The 22205-nt window shown below is 41.6% G+C and overlaps 2 protein-coding genes across 2 annotated transcripts in view; both read left to right on the top strand.

Moving 5' to 3' along the window:
* dner (delta/notch-like EGF repeat containing) overlaps positions 1 to 12948 on the top strand; it is a 51965-nt gene extending 39017 nt beyond the window's left edge. The window contains exons 5-13 of the mRNA XM_039790621.1: positions 81 to 229; positions 1072 to 1226; positions 1904 to 2016; positions 5351 to 5584; positions 9242 to 9364; positions 9504 to 9617; positions 9958 to 10089; positions 10229 to 10478; positions 11501 to 12948. Of these exons, the coding sequence (XP_039646555.1) occupies positions 81 to 229; positions 1072 to 1226; positions 1904 to 2016; positions 5351 to 5584; positions 9242 to 9364; positions 9504 to 9617; positions 9958 to 10089; positions 10229 to 10478; positions 11501 to 11612 (1382 nt within the window). The 3' untranslated portion in view covers positions 11613 to 12948. The remainder of the gene's footprint in view (positions 1 to 80; positions 230 to 1071; positions 1227 to 1903; positions 2017 to 5350; positions 5585 to 9241; positions 9365 to 9503; positions 9618 to 9957; positions 10090 to 10228; positions 10479 to 11500) is intronic.
* A 4378-nt stretch (positions 12949 to 17326) lies between these two features.
* The window catches only part of pid1 (phosphotyrosine interaction domain containing 1), a 31665-nt gene continuing 26786 nt past the window's right edge, over positions 17327 to 22205 (top strand). Inside the window, exon 1 of the mRNA XM_039786667.1 lies at positions 17327 to 17489. Coding sequence (XP_039642601.1) covers positions 17460 to 17489 — 30 coding nt within the window. The 5' untranslated portion in view covers positions 17327 to 17459. The remainder of the gene's footprint in view (positions 17490 to 22205) is intronic.

The raw sequence follows: 22205 nt of genomic DNA, 5'->3' as shown, positions 1-22205 counted from the left end.
CTATGCATTACATATTGTTTTTACAATGAATGAATAAAACGCAACATGAATAGTTTAAAAGGCCCTGTCTTCTGTGATAGGTGTGTTGCGCGTGGGCACCCCCACAGCCCCGGAGGTCACCCTGCGTCTCAACTTGACATTGAAAGCCAGCAGCTGTGTGGAGCCGGGAAGCAGCTTCAGTGACCCTCAGTGCTCCGGGAAAGGCAAATGTATCACACAGCCCTCTGAGGTGAGAAATAATGTTTCATCTTATCAAGACACCATTTGAGCTTTAGTGTGAATGAAGCTGGAAAGCTCAGGAGAAAAATCCTGCAGTATTATTATATATACTCTAAAAGGAAATAGTACAGAGGCCATGAGTCCTGAAATGGAAATTTGGTATTGGCAACGCATCTAAATTAAAACTGAAGCATCCAGATATTTGCAGTGATTAATATACAGCGTCTTTGTTCTTCTATGTTTCTTTATGTATAAGTAAGGTTTCAGCAATGACCTACCTCACACCGCAGTAACATAACAATAGTGCTACTGCAAAATAAGCAAAAAGCAAAGTTTCCATATTGTTATAACCAAACATTATAACTGCAGCTGCAGCGCTGTGTCCAGTGATGCAAGCGCCTTTTGATCATTATTCACAGAAGGATAGCAGAACAAAGAACTAAAGCCAGACCAGTACAGAACAACCCAACGCAATGCCACATATTACAGCAGTGCAACATGATCTATTTGTAATAGTGGGGATATACAGTTTCATTCATTATTTGATAGTCAAAAATGCATGCGGGTCTAGGGTGTGGTATAGCAGCACCCTTGAAGAACATGCATTAAAACATGCTGCAGGAGAAGTAGCAGGAACCACCTGAGGTCCGTCAGTCCCCTCTTTATCCAAATACATGGTGATTAAGAATAGGGGAGAGAGGGAGCTGTAGCAGAGACTAATCTCATTATTTCTGTTACACAAGTTTTTCTTCCTTTCAGCGCTATCTCCCATTGTTTCACCTTCAAGTCTCATTGATTTGACACGTGAAATGTGTGTGTATATGTGTGTGTGTGTGTGTGTGTGTTTTGCAGAGCACTTTCTTCTGTGAGTGTGAAGACGGCTACACTGGAATCTTCTGTGAGGAATTTGATGCCTGCCACCGCCGACCTTGTCGCAACAATGGCACATGCACCGATGTTAGACAGGGGGGTGAAGGACGCAACTTCACATGCACCTGCCCACCAGGGTGTGTGTGTGTGTGTGTGTGTGTGTGTGTGTGTGTGTGTGTGTGTGTGTTAGGCTTCATGAAGAGGTTACAGCTGTGCAGATGTAACCAATCATCTTTGTTTTACAAAATTTCTGAATAAGAGCACAGAAACAGAGACCATTTTGACCTTGTCAGATTTATTTTAGGACATAGACTTGAAGCCGTGGCCTCTGCTAGGAAGGTAAATGTCGGAGGTGACCACTGATGTCATGTCACTCCCCATTACGGAACTGTGCTAAAAAGCCGTGTTAGCAGCTGATGATAATAACTAAACAGGAAAAAAAGATGCAGGCAGACAATAGTCAGTCAATGTGGCCAAATTCTGTGGAAATGAATGGCTTATTTACATAACTCTGTATTTCTTTATTAGGATGCCCATTAGCTACTAACATAGTTGTTGCTATGCTCTTCCTAGGATTCACAAAAATCTATCCTATAGACAACATACAAACACAAACACAAGTAATGTATCAAAGTTTTCTCATAACTCATAAAACAGAATTCTAACTTTTGAATTAAAGCCCCTATGTGCCTGTGTAATGGTAGTTGGCTTTGTTTTGCACTGCATCTGTAGCTTAACTAGATCGCTTTTAGCTGCATTTGATCAAATCTACTGAAATTATTCAAGTAGTTTGATTATAGATTGTGTTTCTAGGTTATGAAGGGGAGCACTGCCAGTTGCTGGTTGACCACTGCCTTTCTCAGCCCTGCAAGAATGGAGCCACATGCTTCAGCAGCCTGGCCGGGCCCAGGTGCTATTGTCCCGAAGGTACGAACCCAATTTATGGATATTTTTATATTTGCACCTTTATTGATATTTAATAGTTGCACACTATATATTTGAACTCTTTCCTTCTTTGTACTGAAACTGCTGCACAATAATTTCCCTCAGGATAAATAAAGTTCTCTTATCCTATCAATTGCTGCATGTGTTGGTGTGTGGTGCCAGAAATAAATGCTTTGTCCGCATTTAGACTAGAAATTAGTGCACACTATCATAATAAAAAAAATTATCAGTAATATGTTTTGAAACAAGAAATCAATTTGACATTTTAGAAGGAAATTAGACATACACACAAAACAAGCTTCCCTGCCAAATCCCCCTCTGACAGCTTGTGGTGTTTCTTTGTAAAAAAGAAAACAGGGAAACATAAAGACAGAAAAAGTGTGAATCCTGTGTGCATGTCTGAATCCAGTTATTATACAGTCTGTGTGTCTGCTGCTGTTTGAACAGTATCTGTGCCGCTGAGATGCTTAATTTAAACCTTCCTCCTCTATTCTAATTAGTCTTCATAGCCTCAGCGACCTGCATCAGCCTCTTCGGGGAAATCTGTGACCGCAAAACTTCTGCCGAAACAGCATTTTCTTAACAAGAGCGCACTAGTTTGCGATTAACGTACACCACGTACTGACACCGGTGTATTCACCCACGCACACACACACACACACACACACACACACACACACACACACACACACACACACACACACGCTCTTTTACACACTGACAGAAGAGGAAGTGTCAGTACTCTGACTGCTTCCAGTCAGAACTGGCAGGTGAGGGAGTGTGCGGGCTACCTAAATATGAACTGTTAACTGCTTTTAATGTTGGCAGGTTTGAATGCCAGCAGCAGGAACGAACAGACACCTCTATGTCAGTGAGGTCCCATGTCACAATGTGTTTTTGTGTCTTTCAATAAATATTCAGACAAATAAACAGAAAATGTTGCGCTCAAGAAGTGGAAGTTCTTACGCAGAGCAAGAAGCTAAACACAGAGGAAAGCAGGGGATTAAACCATGGCAGAGCAAAAACAAATCATAACAAATCGTGTGTGTATGTGTGTGTGTGTGTGTGTGTGTGTGTGTGTGTGTGTGTGTGTGTGTGAGCATCTGTGTGTTTGCAAGCGTATGATAGAAAAGGGAAAGGGAGCTTGGAAGAAGGAGGCAGAGGAGTGAAGACATTTGGGTGAGATTTTCCTCCCAACTGCTCTCTGCTGCTGAATGATAAATGTCCTCCCCCGAAAGAATGTCTTGCAGATCAATGGACGCTTGAGAGAGATCTCTTCATTAGTGTGCACTCTGGTGCAGTCAGTACAGGAATTTACTACGGTGTTACTGTAAATCAGAGGAACCACGCACACTGTATCGCAGCGAGGTGTGTGCGTGTACACAGTCTCTCTCCACTCTGCAGTACAATGGCTGCTCTCATGGGGAGATGAAGACAGAGGAGGAGAAGGGGTGAGGAAAAGAGGGAGGAAGTTATTTTTAGATGAGGAGGATAGTAGCAGAGGCTCACAAGCTAATGAGAGGAGGTGAAGAAGAAACCAGGAGCTTTAACACCCAACCAGTCACACCACAAAGACAAATAAGAGTAAAAGCATGACAGAAACAAAACCACCCTCCCTCAACACAATAATTAAGACAGATTCTGTCAACAGCAACAATTTATTTTCTGATAAGCTGCTTTCACTGTATGTTCTTGTCTCTAACAACGAGAAGGAAGGGATAAAAGAAAGAACGTTAGGGCGGTGATTTTGGGTGGTAGATGATGACAGATCCAAATCACTTGCTGTCTTTTTCCTCAGTATATTTATCTTTGATCAGTGCTGTCACTCTGCCCACAGCTGGGATAAATTACTGCACTAGTTGTACAAGCAGGATATTTTGTGTCTGAAGTTTGTGTACATATTTTGTGTACGTATGTATACTCGCTTGTGCTGTGTCCTGAGATTTAACTCAGCTCCCCACACTGAATGAAGCATGTGTGCATCACTTAGTAATTTAAGAGGCTGCGGAAACAAAACACAGGAACAAACCCATGTAACCTGCTGCCCTCGGATGGTTGATTTCTGGTAAGAGTCACTTACTCAGTACAGACCTTAAAGGCATTTAAATCCCATTTTGAGTTTGTGTAAATTATTCTAAAAATCAAAGTTAAAAAAAAAAGAGACAAACCTCACCATACATTTAAGTCAAGAGGTCTTTGTGTGCGTCTCTGACAACTAAACCCACAAAAATTTCTTTGTGAACTTATTTGTAAGAGGTGGTCTTAGATGGCAGAAGAGTAGGTGCAATTTCATGCCAAAATGTCTGTCACATATCGTACTGCAACACCTGATTTGCATAAACACAACCCCTGCTGTGTCACTCTGCCCACCATTTTGCAAGTATCTTCATCTGAAGTCCCGCTTTGCCAGACCTTCCTCCACCGCGGCGCTGTGGAGGGTCTGGTTAGTTCACACAGCATTCTGGGATTGGAGAAAAATGTGCTCTGGTTTATTGGCATTTCTTTAAACCAATCACAATAGTCTTGGGCGGTGCTAAGCACCGGGAAAAGCTGAATAGCCTCGGGAAGGAGAGAGTTTAAAGGTGCTCTAAGTGATGTCACGTGTTTTTTAGGCTACAAAATTTTTTGTCACATGCAGCAAACATCTCCTCACTATCCGCTAGCTGCCTGTCCCCTGAACACACTGTAATAAAAACGCGGTCTCTGTAAACAGCCCAGGCTCCACAAACAAACTGCGCCAACCTGCACCACGAAACATAACAAACATTGTTCCAGCCAATAACTGACAAGAAGGATTACAGGGTAGGGGTTGGGGGGTTAGTGCGCGGAAGGGAGGGGGAGGGGACGGGATGAGGAGGAGGGCGGGGCGAGCTAGCCTCCGTTTTGTTTGACAATACTTCGAACGTCAACAAGAAGTGACATCACCCAACATCGCTTAGAGCACCTTTAAAATGCCAACACAAAGGAAACCCAAGGCAACGGATATCCGGCCTAAATGAATGAAATCCGGCGGAATTTCCGTCGGCAACAGAGCAATCCCGAAAGTGGAACGTCGAGGATATAGACTAAGTTTCATCTGACCTTTGCCTGCAGAATTAGCAATAGGCCTGCACATGCACCTCAGCCTGGTGCTCTACTACATGTTGTTTAATGTTTTCTAGTTGATAAAGACACTCAGGTGTAAATAATATCAAGGGTACTGGCAGCATTCCAGGCATACAATTACTATTATATTATTTTTGTGTCAGTTTCCCATAATTTTATCTCTCTCTGTCCGACCATTTCACACCCTCATCTCTGCCTCTCCCTCTTGCAGGCTACCAGGGTGCTACGTGTGAGCAGAAAGTGGACCCGTGTGCCTCCAGCCCCTGTCACAATAACGGGACATGCTACGCCCAGGGCCCTGGCCCCCTGGGTTTCGGCTGTAGCTGCACAGCAGGCTTCACCGGCCCTACATGTGCCCAGCTGGTGGACTTCTGTGCCCTAAACCCCTGTGCCCACGGGGTCTGCCGCAGCGTGGGTAACAGCTACAGGTGTATGTGTGTCCCAGGTGAGCTGCAGTGTCAGTCATCTCAGTGACTGGTGATTTTACTAAGACTTTGGGTGCTGCTGGAGTGTTGGGAAAGTTCACTTTCTACATTAACTAGTTCAAAGTTCAGTTCATACTTCAAAATTTGGAACTAAGTTCACAGTTCCAAAAATGAACTAGTTCATAGTTCTTTTTTTCCACAGCTATTATGTTTCAAAATTATTGCCACAGCCCATATAGAACCACAGACAGCAATTATTTTATCAGTTTTAACACTGAAACTATGCGTCAGATTTCATCTTCATATCCAATTTTGAATCCTTATCCAACCAGGGTTTACATTAGCATTGAGGGGACAGCATTTCCCCATTCTTGCTTTAACGCTTTGTTGCTGTCCATTCAGTCCACACTAGTAGCAGCTGCAGCTTTCACCTACAGTATATTCTCAAAAACATGAGGAAAAACGTGCTGGTCTTTTTTAATGAGAAATTATTAAAAGAAAAACAGGACAGTAGTCCTTAAGGTGCAAATGAAAGCCGGTGGGCAAAGTTTGCACAGAAATGTAAGATTTTTCCCATCCTCACTGACCTTGTCATAAAACTCGTTTAAATGATCATATGATGCCTCCATGCTGCTTTTTGTTTTGATGACGCAAGCGGCGGTGGGACACTTGTGGCTGGTGAATGGGTGTTGCCAGATTGGGTGTTTTTTCCACTACATATAAAGGCCTGTTTACGCTGTTTTTTAGCCGGGTTTTCGCCTGGAAGGCGCTATAGAAATCTGGCGCCCTATCAAACGAAGTTAAACTGAGAGAGCATGCTGTTCACAGACACCAGAATGAACAAGTTCACAGTAACGTTCATCAGGCAGTAATACAGTACGTTCAGTTCACGTTCGCCCAAAATATGAATGAGTTCATGAACTATCGCGAATATGGCGCTGATGTCATGGTGCTGATGTCATGGCGCTGATGTCATGGCGCTGATGTCAAATTTAGCCAAAGGCAGTTTGAGGTGGGACAGCTCACCTCGTTTTTAGTTACCTGATCAAGACATCTTTACTTTTGATTCACCACTTGGACTTTTGAACAAAAACTATTAATATAAGTCTCTATAAACATAAGCTATTGCCTTGGGATGCCTGAGCACTTGGACACCTTGGGCCTGAGCTCAATTCAGAAATCCATCCATAGCCTTAAGATACCTTCTGAATCCATCACCACTCTAAGTACAGCTTTACAACCAACACATAAAGCTTAGTGATATGTATAAAGACAGTGACTTTTAGCATGGGCTCTGATTCAGAGAAGCAGTAAATATCGTCTGGCTGAATGATGAGTTATTTTTAGACGGGACGATTGTGGCGCTCGCTCCGATGCCTCTGTGATGAAATCAATTGAGTGGAATGATGACTTATCATTATCCATCGTCTTGCAATTACCTTGCTGAGATGGTGAGATAGATGACTTTCCCAGTGGGCCATGAACATAATTTGACATTTTTCCCCTACTGCTTTCTGTTTACACTGTCTGTCAATCATGTACAAGCCAGTCACCATCTGAGTCTCTTACTTGATGCTCCCATTCATTCTCCTGCATCAGCAGCCTATACGATAGCTTCTTTTGTCTATTTTGCAGTATGGCTTAGCTTTGCCGAATGCTATCGACATATCTTAAAAGTATAGTCTCTGCAGGACACAGACAAATTACTAAACAGCTGTTTTTTACCTATTGATTTGGATTTGAAATGATATATGAGCTTTTTTCTAGTTCTTTTTCAAACCTGTGAAACAGTTTCCTAAATATTTGAACTGTAAGAGTTATTGCTTGAGTCAATAATCCGTCCATAAGCCATGTTCTTCATGTTTATTCAAATGCTTTCACTCTTGCTGTGTCCCCACATGCAGAGCAGTCGTCCCTTGTTTTCCAATTATTGAGATCTATTTTTTCTTCCCCACAGCCTTATTTTTTTCTATTATGCATTTCTTTCATATTTTTCTTTTTTCTCCTTCTCCCTTTGTCCTTCCTTGTCTTTATCTTCCTGCTGTTTACCTCACCTCATTCCCCTTTCATCCTCTGTTTTCTGGTTGCCATGGTGAAGCAGTTGCCTTACAAGTGTGTGTGTGTGTGTGTGTGCATGTGTGTGTGTGTGTGTGTGTGTGTACGCACGCGGCGGCTCCCAATCAATTGTCTGAGTCTTTGACTATGCTGGTCGAGCAGATGCTGCCATCCAATCAAATGTCTCCACTCAGACGACCCTGTCTAATGGGATTGGTGATTTGTAATTAGCATTGCATACATTACAACACACACACACACACACACACACACACACACACACACACACACAGGTCAATTTTGTTTTCGATCAAAACTGACCTTTTGTCCAGCTCATCAGAATGCCAGCTGGTGTCTGAGGTATGATTGTGTGTGCATGCTGCGTATGAAAGTTTGTATTTGTGTGTGTATGTGTATGTGTATGTGTGGGTGTGGGTGTGATGCACGTGTTCACATGAATACAGTAGTTTCTGTGCTTGTCTGCAAAATCTGTGATTTTGGGTGTATGTTGTGCAAATGCCTGCTAGGCTGTTTGAAAGAAGGCTGCTGGTGACCTGATATGTAGAAGGATCCCTCCTCCAGTTTTCTGTAATCCAGCTCACATGAGAGGCTGCCATCCCACCAGCCAGCCTACAGATAGCAGACAGAGTCTTGGAAAGGCACTTGACATTTCACTGGCATTTCACAGAGAGGACCCTAGAGGATCTGACTGGGCTCTTCATTAATTCCCCCTCTCTCCTTTCCCAAACACACGTTAGCTAAGGTCCAGGTAGGGTTTGTTGAAACTTTGACAGCACTGGGACCCAATTGAAAAATGTAGTCAAAGTGGGAGCGGAGCTTATAAAAACAGATTGCTACATTAGTCGTGTAAGGACTCTTCTGGTGATTTTTGTTCTCAAGTGGTAGATGGTGAAGCATTTCTATGAAGTACAGCTGCGAATGTGAGCAGTTAATGAAGGTACATCATCGTCAGCCTAATTACTGAATATTTAGATGCACAGTGACTGACTTGACTAAACATACTGACATTCACTCTATCCTCCAGTCTTTTCCCGTGTTTAAAAAAAACAGTTGTATATATAACTAGCCCACAAACTGTAGCAGTACATGTTAAACAGATATAATCTGCACATTACACTTGGCTTCTAAACATTATCGGAGAAATAGAAGAGTAATTGATTGTCTGTTACTTATACAGTGACCATGTTTTCAGATGTTGCAGGCTTATTCTGCCTCAGTACGCAGCTGCCATCCCATGGAAAACACAGTGCACTGCATGTCATTTGACCTTATGCCCAGTGCCATTGAAATTTTGGCAAAATACTGGGCTGACAATATATTAAGACTGGATATATTGGACAATTAACAATTCTTTAATTGATTCACATCTGTAGTTAACCAGTGTTGTTTTCGTATCTTGGCAGATCCAAAGATGTGTCAGTATATGTAAATGACTTACACTACCTGCTGATCACAGCTAAAGAGCATGCCTTTGTCAGCAAAACACTCTCCTAGATAAATAAAGGTTAAAACGTTATCTGGGTGCAGCAGCAAAATGACATTAAGTATTTAATGACTCTAACATTAATATATGCTGTATATATTTGTGTGTCCCATTAAAGGCTACCATGGCTTGTACTGTGAAGAGGAGTACAATGAGTGTCTGTCTGCCCCCTGCCAGAACTATGCCACCTGTAGGGATCTTATCAATGCCTATGAGTGTGTCTGCACACCACAGTTTGAAGGTATGTACAGTATGTGTGAGCATATGGGTGAGTATGTGATTATTTTTAGATGCAGGCACACACCTGTAAATTAGCTTTACTTCTACATAGACGTTAGGGTTTCATAGGACATGCTCTCTGTGTGTTTGTGTGTGTGCAGGCAGACACTGTGAAATATACAAGGATCCATGTCTGAAGATGCACTGCCAGAATGGAGGCCACTGTGAGAGTGCAGGACTCAATGTTTCCTGTGCCTGCCCACCTGGATACCTGGGTGAGCACGGAACTGAACAGTGGTAGACTAACTCCGTATTAGTATGATTTACAGTTAAGGCTGAACACCAGGATATGGTAAATGATGCGTTTAATAGACTTCATTAAAAACGACTGCATTCAAGCTTAATATATAATAAGATGAGTCTCCCCCCTCATACAGTTTCTTATTGTGATAATATTTGGTCAAATAATAGTGACACATTACAATTCTGCATTTTGCTGTTAGCGTTCCTGTGTTTGAAAACAATTGCATCAGGAGTCAGAATACCGGGAGCCTCAGTTTCTGCTCTTGGCTTTGTTTCTCTTGTTATTGAACGCAACCTTACCTGTCCGCTTAGGGGAAAAGTGTGAGGTCGACATTAACGAGTGCGAGAGCAACCCTTGTCACCATGGAGGAACCTGCGTTGACCAGTCAAATGGCTTCACCTGTCACTGTCCACCTGGGTGGGTGGGGCCCAGCTGTGAGATCCGTAAGTGAGCTTGTCAGAAACTGTCTGGTTCAGCTATTAATCTAAAATTTGACAAGAGGAAAGCTACATGCCTTGTGTGTGTGTGTGTGTGTGTGTGTGTGTGTGTGTGTGTGTGTGTATATGTGTGTCTGTGTCTCAGACCTGCAGTGGAAGCCAGCACAACACACTGAGGACACCCTGACCAACATGCCCCGCCACTCCCTCTATATCATCATCGGAGCGCTGTGTGTGGCCTTCGTTCTTATGCTCATCATCCTCATCGTGGGCATCTGCCGCATCAGCCGCATCGAGTACCAGGGTTCGTCGCGCCATGCCTACCAGGAGTTCTACAACTGCCGCAGCATTGACAGCGAGTTTAGCAATGCCATCGCCTCCATCCGCCACGCCAGGTCAGTGACAGGATTTGAATACATTAATTACTGTAGTTGACAACAAAGTCTTTCAGGAAGAGTGTTACGGAAGTGTTGTGAGGTTTAAGCAACACTAGAGAACTTTTCCCGCTTCGCTCCCCCTACAGGTTGGAAGCGTAATTGTCCACTACATTACATTATACAAGTTTGCCAGATCGGGAAGCGCGAGCTGTAGTTCGAATGAGACAACCTGTAGGGAGGTAAAGTTCTCTAGTGTTGCTTTAATGTCACTCAATTGATTCATGTACGTAAGTGTGTGTTGCTGCTTTTACTTACTTTTGCATTTTTAAAGGGGATTTCTATCTCAACTCAAGGTCCACTTACTCCATTTTTCTGGAGCTGAAAACTCCAAAACAAGCGAGTAAGTCAGTTGCTGTTTCCATGGTCAAGGATAAACTGACATGCTCAAGTCAGTTTATGAGTCATGGGAAATACTACTTACCTTCTGAAAACAGTTCTGTTACTCTGAAGGAGTTTCCTTTTTTCATAACGTCTGAGAAAATAGCCCCTAATAACATCAGTACGGTTATTGGATAATGTAATCACAGGTTATTATCTCAGCTTTAGCTGGGAGACCTTAAAGTTCTAACGGACAGCCTGATTTACAAACTCTGGATGTTGAGTTTAAAACACAGGGACATTAAACAGGCAGGGAGCGTCTCACAAAAAGACGCTATTGAGTTGCATTGTGGAAAGTGTAGGATCCAGTGGTTTTAAGCTCAAAGCTAGGATATCTCCGACTCAGACGCTGCATACATTTTAACCATTCATGTTTTTATTTTACTATTCTATCTTTTGTGATTCCCTTTAACTTTTGTGAACTCCCTTTAAGAAGTCCAACACTAAATCACTAAATTGCCCTTTTTTATAAAAGTTACTGTTTACTCATACTATTTGTTACCGTATCACTAACTCAGTACCAACAAAGTAAGGAGCTACATTACAAAACTGATTGATGATGCAATATTGATGCACTGTTTGTATTTATGCATTATCATTAGATTTGGCAAGAAGGCCAGGCCTGCCATGTACGATGCCACTCCCATCGCCTATGAAGACTACAGTCCTGACGACAAGCCCTTGGTTACCCTCATCAAGACGAAGGATTTGTAAAACACAACCATCCCCAACACATCACAAGCTGTACACTGATGTACACATGTGCATACACCCACACACACACACACCCACACACACACACACACACACACACACACACACACACACACACACACACACACACACACACACACACACACACACACACACACACACTTATACAGAAACTCAGTATAAATCTTGAAGAATTTCTTAAGAAAAAAAATAACAGCAAAATAAAATTGAATGTAAATTGGAGAAAGAAAATCCAATACTCTGTAGTTTAAAAAAAAACTAATCTGGATTTTGATACATCTATTTTCCTGTCGAAGTCCACGATAAGGCTTTATTGTAGCATAAGAGCATACTTTGCATTACTTAAGTTATTGATGATGAGCGACACTACCAGTAACCCCTGCTGTACAAGAGTGATGACTTTAGTCTGCACCAGACTGTCTGTCTGTCGGCAGGGCCAGAAACCCACAAGCCTAAATTTCTAAAATATAAACTCAGCAGACAGTGCTGATGGCAGTCCTTACAGGTGTGGTAGAAATAGTTGCACTCCTCTAGGTGCATACACTGTATCTTTTTCTATATCTAAAAAACAATCTGCTGTAGGTTGCCTTACCTTGTGCATGGTCAGATTAGATGTTCTCTCTGCATTATTTTAAAAATCCTTTGTACTTGGTTGTTGTTGTTTTCTTTCATTGCAGTTGTATTTCTCTCTGTCAAGATTGTGCCAAATATTTTTGTTGTTGTAATTTGTGGTTAGTAGATCTAATACACACATGTATAAAATACTAGTCACACACATTTCCTTTTTAACGATACATATTGTCCTGTTCTTTACATGCAAGTTTCTCAGTGGTGTATGAATAGTAAAGAAAGTGGGTTTACTGAAGTACTGTGTGACCCTACCATCCTACTGTATGTATTTCAGTGATATTTAGGATAATGGGTAGGTATTTTTCTCAATGCACAGAAAAATAGTTGGTTTTACTAAGTGTACCTGTTTATGCCAGTGTACAAATTAACCTCTAGTATTGACAGTGTTGAATAGTTTCTGGGTGAGAGTGTCTTTGCTAGCTTTAGGGAGGAGAGGGAAGAGGAGATTGAGAGGGACGATATCTACTCCAGAATATATGTGCTTCTATGTCCTGCCAATGGAAAACTCTCTGTCTGTGCAGCTGTGTTGTTCCTCCTAAGGTCAAGCAATGTTTTACCAATAGGCTCAGCTAATCTTCCTTTTTTTTCTCTCATTTTAAACACAGCGACCACATGATTACCTAGTATCTATGTTGAGTGATATAAACAATAAAGATTCAAGTGAACATAACCTTAAGTACTCGCATTGGTGTCTCATGTGAAGTATGTTGTTGTTCTGACAACAGTGAGTGTGGGCAATTTCTTTTTTTATGGTTTTGTGGTTATGTAGAATTAACACCAATCAATCAATCACATCTGCAAACAAGATTTTCTTGTCAGGGTCAACAAACCATTTAATGTGCCAATGACAGTTGTTTTTTGCACTGCATGGATCATATTTGGGGCAGGATATACCAAAATGATTAGTATTTAGCTTAGTTCGACAACATCATACTTGTGAAAACACTAACATCAATTTAAACAGATAAATGAGAATACAATACCAGGAAATTTAAGTCATTATTTATTTATTAAGTGGTACTGATAAATATACTGTAAGTATGATGGGGAAACATTTACAGTATTTGCATGAATTTAACCTAATGAGTAGTTTGCCTTAAAGGACTATTCCAGTTAACATTTTTAGGCCTTTATTTGACAGGATAGCTTAGACTTGAATTTCAGAGAGAGAGGGGAAATGACAGGTACCAGAGGGTCGCAGGTAAGAACTGTGGCGAGGACCAAGTCTCTGTACATAGGGCGCACGCTCTACCAGGTGAGCTACCCAGGTACCCCTGTTCCAGTTAATTGTATCCTGGTGTATTCACCATAAATGTGGCAGTTGTGTATGTTGTGGCTCTATGGGTTGTGTTACCTTTGCACTCGCCACCTCTGTTGTACAGATTCATGGAAATGAAGACTTGTGTAAAACAATGTATATTATGGCAAGCTGCGCGAGTCCCATACAGCATTTCCAATAAACACAACTTTTACATGAATCATTTCAATCGCTTGTCTCAGAGTTTGTCTGAAAGTAAACACAGAAAGAAGACATCTGAAACAGCCAGTGCAAATTTAGCAAACGCATAGCACCACATTAATGGGTTAGAATAAAGTGGAATCTTTCTTTAACTCCGATATTATTACATGACACAATAGCATGCCGCAATCGGTTTGGGGCTGAAATTATTAAATTGCTTTGAAGGCATGGATCGTGATTATTTTTCAAACAAAAAACAGAAAAGGAATTCTCTACAGCGTCTGTCTTTCTGCAATGTCCCAAGGCCATACCCACCAGACTGAACCGTCAGCCGTGGGAAAGCCCTTTTATGGAGTGTTGGTAATGTGAACACCCTCAGTGACCTCAGGCTTTATCCAGATGTTCCCCATGTAAACATCTCTAAATACAGACTGAGACTGCGGAGTCTTGTAGCTCAACACACCTACATATATTATGTGTATACACAAACACACACACATATTTCAGGAGCACCAGATGTTATTGATGGCTCTCACCTTTGCTTATGGTCTGCTTTGGAGGCCTTGTGCTTGACCTTTGCCCTCTGTTTGAGTAAGCCCTGACTGCAGTACGCAGATTGAGGAGTGGCTCAACGTGGTTGGAGCTAAACGTTTGACTCTGCACACTTGCCCAATAGCAACCGGAGGAGGAAGAATGTGTGTCTGAGGGCAAAAGACAGGACTTTCACCCTGGAGACCGGAGTTAGTTTCCCGCGTGTGACATTTGCTTTCCCCGTTGTTGTTTTCCTTAACCCAACCGTCCGTTGTTGTCTCGCGTCCCCCAGAGACCGGGGCTCTTTTCCCGCGAGTCACGTTTGCTTTCCCCGTTTCATAAACCCAACCTAGTTCTTCTTTCCCTTTTTTATAATTCAAATATCATTATTTATTATAATCTATCTATCTATCTATCTATCTATCTATCTATCTATCTATCTATCTATCTATATATATATATATTATACGTTTGAGAATGTGCTGCCCGCGCAGAGTCAAACGTTTAGCTCCTCCCACACTATTAGCCCAACCCCGATCTGCGTACTGCAGTCAAGATTCTATCACTTAGAAGCAGCGGTGTGGTTTCATTACAAAACAGTATCACTGTTCAGAAAAACACTGAATTATTACACAACTGTTAAAATGTATACATTTTGGCAGCAGTAAAAAAAATTCCACATAATGATCATTCAGTGGATTCCTAGACCACACTTTTAGAATAACAAGGACATAGTAACCATTCACAGTTCACAGCACTTGTTTTTGAGAAGCTTAAGAAGATCAAAATGTGTGGGCATGACTGCAGCAATTCCACATAGACTTTGTCCTTAGGTGCCTTTGTAAATCTTGGGAATTATGAGAATGGAAAATTTCAACTAACCACTTTTAACACTAGCCACTAAAATAATACCATGCCATTTATGTATGGTTTTTATATGATCATTTATATTTTAACTGCATTCCTGCAGTGGCTGGCTACTCTGGTCTGGATGACTAATCGTCTGAGGCCTTGAAGTCTTCTTTATAATAGTGCTAAATATTATTACAAGTGCCTTTTGGATTTCCAGCTGAAAGTCATACATTTCCCATGTTGATTTTACATTAAATTAATATGAAAATTAGATGCGTGTGTATGGTTTTATCTGAAACTGTTGTTTTAGCAGCTCATTTTCTGCCACTTGAACCAGAGCTGTGTCATTTGAGAGAAAACAGCCCTTTTCTTAAAGTGACGAATATGAAACAAGATATGTCAGTGTGGACCCCATAGAAGTAACTTAGTACACCAACCAAATGTGCTTTATTTTCCACCATTTTACAACTGCACTAACGTTGGCCACTTGGGGGCAGAGGAACCAGCTGTAAACACAACACTAACATTGCCTTATAAAGTTGTTATGGCAAACAGTTTTCTATTTACACATCCAGCAATCACCATAGACAGTATATAAGAATGGACCAACAGATCCCGTTGCTCTGGACGGAGACCAGTGAAGGATATTAGAAGCACTTTTCCGGTGATCGCCAGCTTTACTGCGCAGCCTCCAACTGAGAGAGACAACGTAAATGTGACGTGAGCAACGTGTCTGAAAGTTGTAAGTCTTAGCTGTACCAAGAGAAATCTCAATCATTCCCAATCTTACAGAGACGGAGAATGTAGGTATATGTAAGGAGATAACATGGGCACAGGCTAATTATTGCTAACTAAAATGCTAGTTAACATTAGTAATTAAACCTAAACAGCTCATGTAGCCTAAGTCGAAACTGCCTGCAAGCCTATCCTGTACTATACGGTAATTCCTCTACTATGTGACACAATCATTAGCCTATTTTTACAAAAACTTCTGCTACGGAGCCATAACGTGAGATACAAGGTAATGGAGCCTTTTATACATTGTCGTGTGTCTTTAGAACTAAACAATGGACAAATAGAGTCTTTAAACGGTTCAGATGTAAAGTTATTCGCAGTCAAAGTGACGTCAAAATGAATGCTAGTCAGTGGAATGCTAACTGGAGGTGATGGCTTTGTAGCATCAAAATGGCGCCATAGGAGGTTCGAGTTCTGAAGCGAAGCTTACCCCCTTGGCAATAACAGAGCAACATTAGCATTAATTTGAAGTCATGTTTCTGGCCACATGACATATGTAAGTCCAATATTTACTGTCCCTTTAACTCTGGTTTGTCTCCAGTTCTCCTGAAGGAAATATCTGGCTCTTTAGCAGCTAAATGCTCCACGGTGTTCACCAGCTAATCGCTAACGGTCTGTGTGGTTTGGTGCAGGGAAGGCACTTGTTTTTTTCACAAGAAATAGCTGCCTGAGCGGTGGGAGTGAACCAAAAACAGTAAAGTTGCAGGCAATAAAACCAAAACAATTAGCTGAAAGATGCTAAAGCGCGCTATAGCAAAGGGAGCTGCAGAGTCGGGTAGCAATTTTCTGTGGGTTGTGGGCTGATTAATGTAGTTTTAAGATCTCTGATCTTTTATTTAAGAGAAAGCTTGAAAAATAAGTAGTTGTCTGTATGTGGGACTTAGCAAAACAGCATGAATTCTCTTATCAAACTGCCAAAATGTAATGTCTTGAAGTTTAAAGGGGCTGTACTTGAAATACTGAGAAAAACAACAACACACCCTCCACACAGCTATCACAGACCATTCCCCAATATGAGAAATACCTACGTGTTTTAAAAAAAAATCTTTACAGCAAATATTTGTTTGCTGCTATATTAATGATCTGAATGTCAAGTACGGCCCCTTTAAACTTGCACCATATGGTCTTAATCTTTCAGAAATAAAACAATTTAAAAATGCCACACAGCACCTTAACAGTAGCTAGGCTATGCTATTAGCATAGCTGCACATGTACCGGTAAGCTAGTTTCTGATTGAAGCTCAAATCCACCTTGTCACTGTTTGTCGCATTTCTTGTGGAAGCATAGACCGTATATTAACAGTCTATGGGTGGAAGCCTCGATTTCCTAAAGCACCTGAAAGCAGCATTATGAGCCGACCAGACACACAGAGAGCAGGTACCTCCACCTGCTGGTCGGTCTGATAACTACAGCCAGGCGGAGCAACATATTCTTCATTACCGACCAGTCCAGATTGAAGGAGGACAGAGAGGCAAGCCGTGAAAGCGAGCAGATGTGAACCGGACTACGAAAAGAGAACAAGCTGCAGCGAAAAACGGAAAACCTTTGATACTGCTAATATGTGGCAACCCGCTTCGGAGCGATTGCAGGTAAGATTCGGGTGTGTGTGAAACGCTTATTATTGTCGACAGGGCAGCAGTAAATAAACGGTTGAGCCGTGGTCACAGTCACTGAAACCCCCCGTGCTGTGCATGGCTTCAGCCTGGAGAGACTTGCTACAATTTCTGAGCAGCTACAGATGTTTTGTGAGCAACGTCTTTCGCTCGAATGTTGTTAGCCGTCTTTAAAATGTTAGGAACACGTTCTAGGTATTTATACAATCATTTGTTTGGCTAATCTCTCTACCTCTGTGATACGTTAAAAGGAACCTATTCATGTTACGCAAACCGGGGACACAGTGCAACAATTTGTTCCTCCGCTGCTTTCCGGTGATATACCGCTGGAGATTTGCAAAAACATTTTTAAATTGCCAAAGACAAGCATATTCCCGTGTATAAAACGCCTATTTTGGCCCACAGGCCTGTTTAATCCAACACTCTACCTTCACACTAACCTACTGAGTGCAACTGCAGGCCTTCTCTGCTGTTGTCAGTCTATTTCCCCATCATGTTGTCACATCAGGATGCTTAATGTACTGTTTTCCTCTTCATTCCCGTGCTAAAATGAAGAAGAAAAAGAAGAGCAGTCTCTGGAGAGTAACCTGCCGCCTGCGACCTGTTAAGAAATGGAAAAGACACCGTTAATGACACGTAGTTTGATATCCAGGGGCAAGCTGTGCACCGAGTCTGGCTTCACGTCTCCTGCAGACGTAATGCTCTCCAGATGTAGGCCTGCGGACTGCCTGCCAAGTGAACTTGCACAATCATTTCTTCTGCCCAGGCGTCAAGAAGATGGAATCACGAATTATTTAAACCGAGAGTTCCGGTGTTCAGATGTGGAGTTAGGGGCCGCTGTAGGGCTAAATCATCCCGTAAACACACATCTGCATGACCCCCGACGCTTAAATTCATTTAAAAATAATGAACATCCAAATAATGTTACTGGCTCGTGTGTCGCCTGGCAACCGCGTTCCAGAACCATCACCCTTTGGATGACATTCTATCATTTATACTCCATTAGCTGTTATTGATTAAGGTTGATTGAACACTGCGCTGTGAGTTTTGGATTAACTTTCAGTGTCAAGTTCAACAAGTGTCATTCAGTCACCATATATCTCACATTTTCCGTGGCTCCTTGCTTAAGTAAATTTGGGTAGTGCATGTGAGTAAGTTAATCATTCCAGTCACTGCACTTTGTAAACTTATCCCATACTAAAAGACAAATAGAGAATAGGCCCATGGTCAAAACAGAGTGGTAGAACTGGCGATGTCATGTTAGCAACTGTCAACTTACCCAACCCTTAATATCAGCACTATACTGATTATCACCTTATGAGGGTGCAGAATGGGCTGCATCCACGTTTTCCTGCATCCTCTCTGTGTGAAGAACCAATGCGATTTTACTGCTGTTAATCTGGGAACCACTTAATTGAGATTCTGAAACGTTTGCACATATAAAAGAGTAGGCAGAGCACCGATTTACACTTGAAGATCGGTTTACCGGTACTTATCATGGGGAGAGCTTTCTAAAGTCTGAGAAATAACAAAACATCAGAGCTCTCTCAGCTTAACCTTGGAGACTCGAAACAAAACAAAAACAGGAAGCATGCTTTACAAACTGATGGCATGGAGACATGGGCATTTATGTTGAGTTCATGAGTTCGTTGAGTTGCATTATGGGAAGTATTGGACACAGTTTCGTGAAAGCGCAATGCCAGCTGGAGAAAAAAGGCAGGTTTGCATGTTTGAAGATCTCATACTTTTGATAACTCACACCGGCTTACCTCCTGGAGACCAGCTGTGGCCCAAAGTTGATAAAGAGTTTAGCATGTTCCTGCTGTCCATTTGAAAACTAGAAACGCTAAATGGCAATGTTTTAACTTGATAGATGACTTTTGAGGTGAATTTGGATCAACGAAGTCTGCCCGGGTAGTTCTGTTCTTATGTAAACCGCAGAAACCCATTTGAATCCACATGTACTGCCAATATCTTTTGGATCAGTAAATAAAATGTTATATTTCAAAATTACATTATAAATGAAAACCCCTTACAGTGAAAAGTGGTTCTATAGAACGATAGTAGCAGTACCTGTCAATCGCTTGTTTTGTAACCGTGGCAACGGCCATCCTTTAGACTGGTATCTATTACCTCTTTTTAGTCAGGAGTGGTGGGGTCTTCTAGAGCTGAAGGTGTCCGGTAGCTGATCGAGAATGTACCAGTGTTTTATCATCTTCTGTTTTGTTGTTTTCATTCACTATGGCAATCCGTCCATATTATTGATTATCTTTCGCTGCCTCAATCAGTTTCGGGGGCCCTTTTTCTTCAGGCAGAGGCCATGTTGGTTCAACAACAGATTGCGCAATATGCAGTGTTCTGGGTCTCGTATGCAGAGATGGAAAAAGTACTAATTTCCCGTAGAAGTAGAAGTACAAATACTTGTGTTAAAAAATACTCTGGTAAAAGTAGAAGTACTGATTTAACTTCTTTACTCAAGTAAAAGTAACAAAGTACAGGCTTGGAAATTTACTTAAAGTATAAAAGTAAAAGTAGCCTTGCAAAGCTGCACAAAGTGGACCACACAAATGTTACTACAGTGCAAGCTGAGAAACTTCAGTGGACATGGAAAAAAGGCTCTTTATATGCCATTGCCTACATTTTAAATGGATGTCTGCCAATAGGCCTAAAACATCCCATCTATGATTATTGTGACAGAGACTGGGACTCCAGGTTAATAAGATTCTGACTGAGTAGCAAGATATGAATTCACTTGTGATTCTGTGAGAATTCAAACATGAGTCCTCTTACTTACGTCTGAGAGGTTTGAGACATTAACGTTAACATTAGCCAAAAATAAAGTCGATTTGAGACAAGTAACGTTATCGTTAACTTAAGTGGTCTTGAAAACAAGAACGGTCTTGAGTAACGTTAACGTTACTGCATCACTGTTACACTCTGTTACTACCAGTATAAAGCTATACATGCAGATATTGTATCAGCCAGTATTAGATTATTTTCAAATAAACTGAACACTCGCTAACCTTAATGCAGGGGTGTCAAACTCAACTTTACTAAGGGCCACACTGGAAAATAAGAATCACATCAAGGGTCAGACATGTTTAGTTTATTGATAGGCTTTTATTTAATCGAAAAAGTAAAATATATTTGACTGTATTATTGCATGTTTCATGTAGTCTTCTCACTTACAGTTTGGTCGACATAAAGTCCTAAAGAAGTCAGGAAAAGGTTCCTCAGCCATCATAGAAAAGAAGCGCCCAAAAACGTCGGAAAAAGGGACAAAAATGACGGCGAAAGTGACAAAAACGTCAGAAAAAGGGACAAAAACTAGGTGGGCCAAAATGTATTGTGAACCTAAAGTGATATGCGGGCCGGATCATAATCTGCAAGGGGCCGGATTTGGCCCGCTTGAGTACAGTAACAAAGTATTTGTACTTCGTTACTTACCATCTCTGCTCGTATGCAAGTTGGCATAGGGGTTATGTGTATGTGTATGTGTTATGTGTGTGTGCGCGCACACACAACACACACACACACACACACACACACACACACACACACACACACACACACACACACACACACACACACACACACACACAGACACACACACACACACACACACACTCACACTCACACTCATACTTCCTTTTTGAATATCCCTAGGGCTACCAAAATGTTTTTTCCCTCTGTCAGCAGCTCTTCCTTTAAGCATGGTTTCCACGTGTGACACTTTAATGTGTGTGACTCTGACAAACAGGGCTGAGCACACAAAAAAGATGTGGACGTGACACTGCAGTAATAGCTGTTATAGACTGAGTTCAAACACGGTGGGAACCCGCCACTATCTGTTCATCTTCTTTTCTTGTTACTGTGGTCATCTCCGCCTGCCTTTTATTTGTTTCTGTCTGTCTGTCTGTCTGTCTGTCTGTCTGTCTGAGGTTGCTTTGTGGCTACAGCTATGTTGTTGAGACTGTGGCCTTGGTGGCAAAAGGAATCCACTAGCAGACTGGCAAAAAATTCCCATGGTGCCTTCGAGACACATTTTTTCAGCCAGCACACATTTGCCTCTTGTGAACAAATAGCTTTTGACTCTTTGTATTTGATGAATAGGTAGACTCTCCTGTTTGGAAGTCATCATTTTTCAAGGTTTTCTACGGATTTGCATCTGACAGTCTTATCCTTCCCATATGTCAAAACTGAACTGTCTTAGCTATGTAGCTATTTGTTCTTTAGATTTTACTTGTTTTATGTACAAAACACTACCTTGGATCGCACTTTTGGTCCTTACCTTTTTTTTCCCCCTGTTGTGTCTTGGGTATTTAGCAGGGTTAATATTTTCATTTGCTAGATTAAGGCTGGAATTGTGGTGCTGCATGTCTACTAGGAAATGGTATGTTATGGGTTATTGTATGTTGCAGAAGCTCGCTCACATCCCCCAGGTAAAAAAAAGCGTTTAACACGCTGGTTGATGTATCCCATTGGGTTGTGGGTTCATAACTTATTGATAAAAATGTGAACATCATACTCAAAATCAGCACGAACATTATCACACATTTTCAATTAAATTAGGGACATTTTTGAACATGTTACAGCTGAAACAATAGGCTAATCAATTAATCAAGCGACCGACAATTTATTGGCAAGGCAAGTTTATTTTGTATAAGAATAAGGTGTCGCACGCTCTGGCCC

This window comes from Perca fluviatilis, chromosome 2 (assembly GCF_010015445.1).
Source record: "Perca fluviatilis chromosome 2, GENO_Pfluv_1.0, whole genome shotgun sequence".
Classification (NCBI taxonomy): Eukaryota; Metazoa; Chordata; class Actinopteri; order Perciformes; family Percidae; genus Perca; species Perca fluviatilis.
The sequence above is the reverse complement of the archived record's forward strand: the minus strand, read 5'-3'. Positions and strand labels throughout refer to the sequence as shown.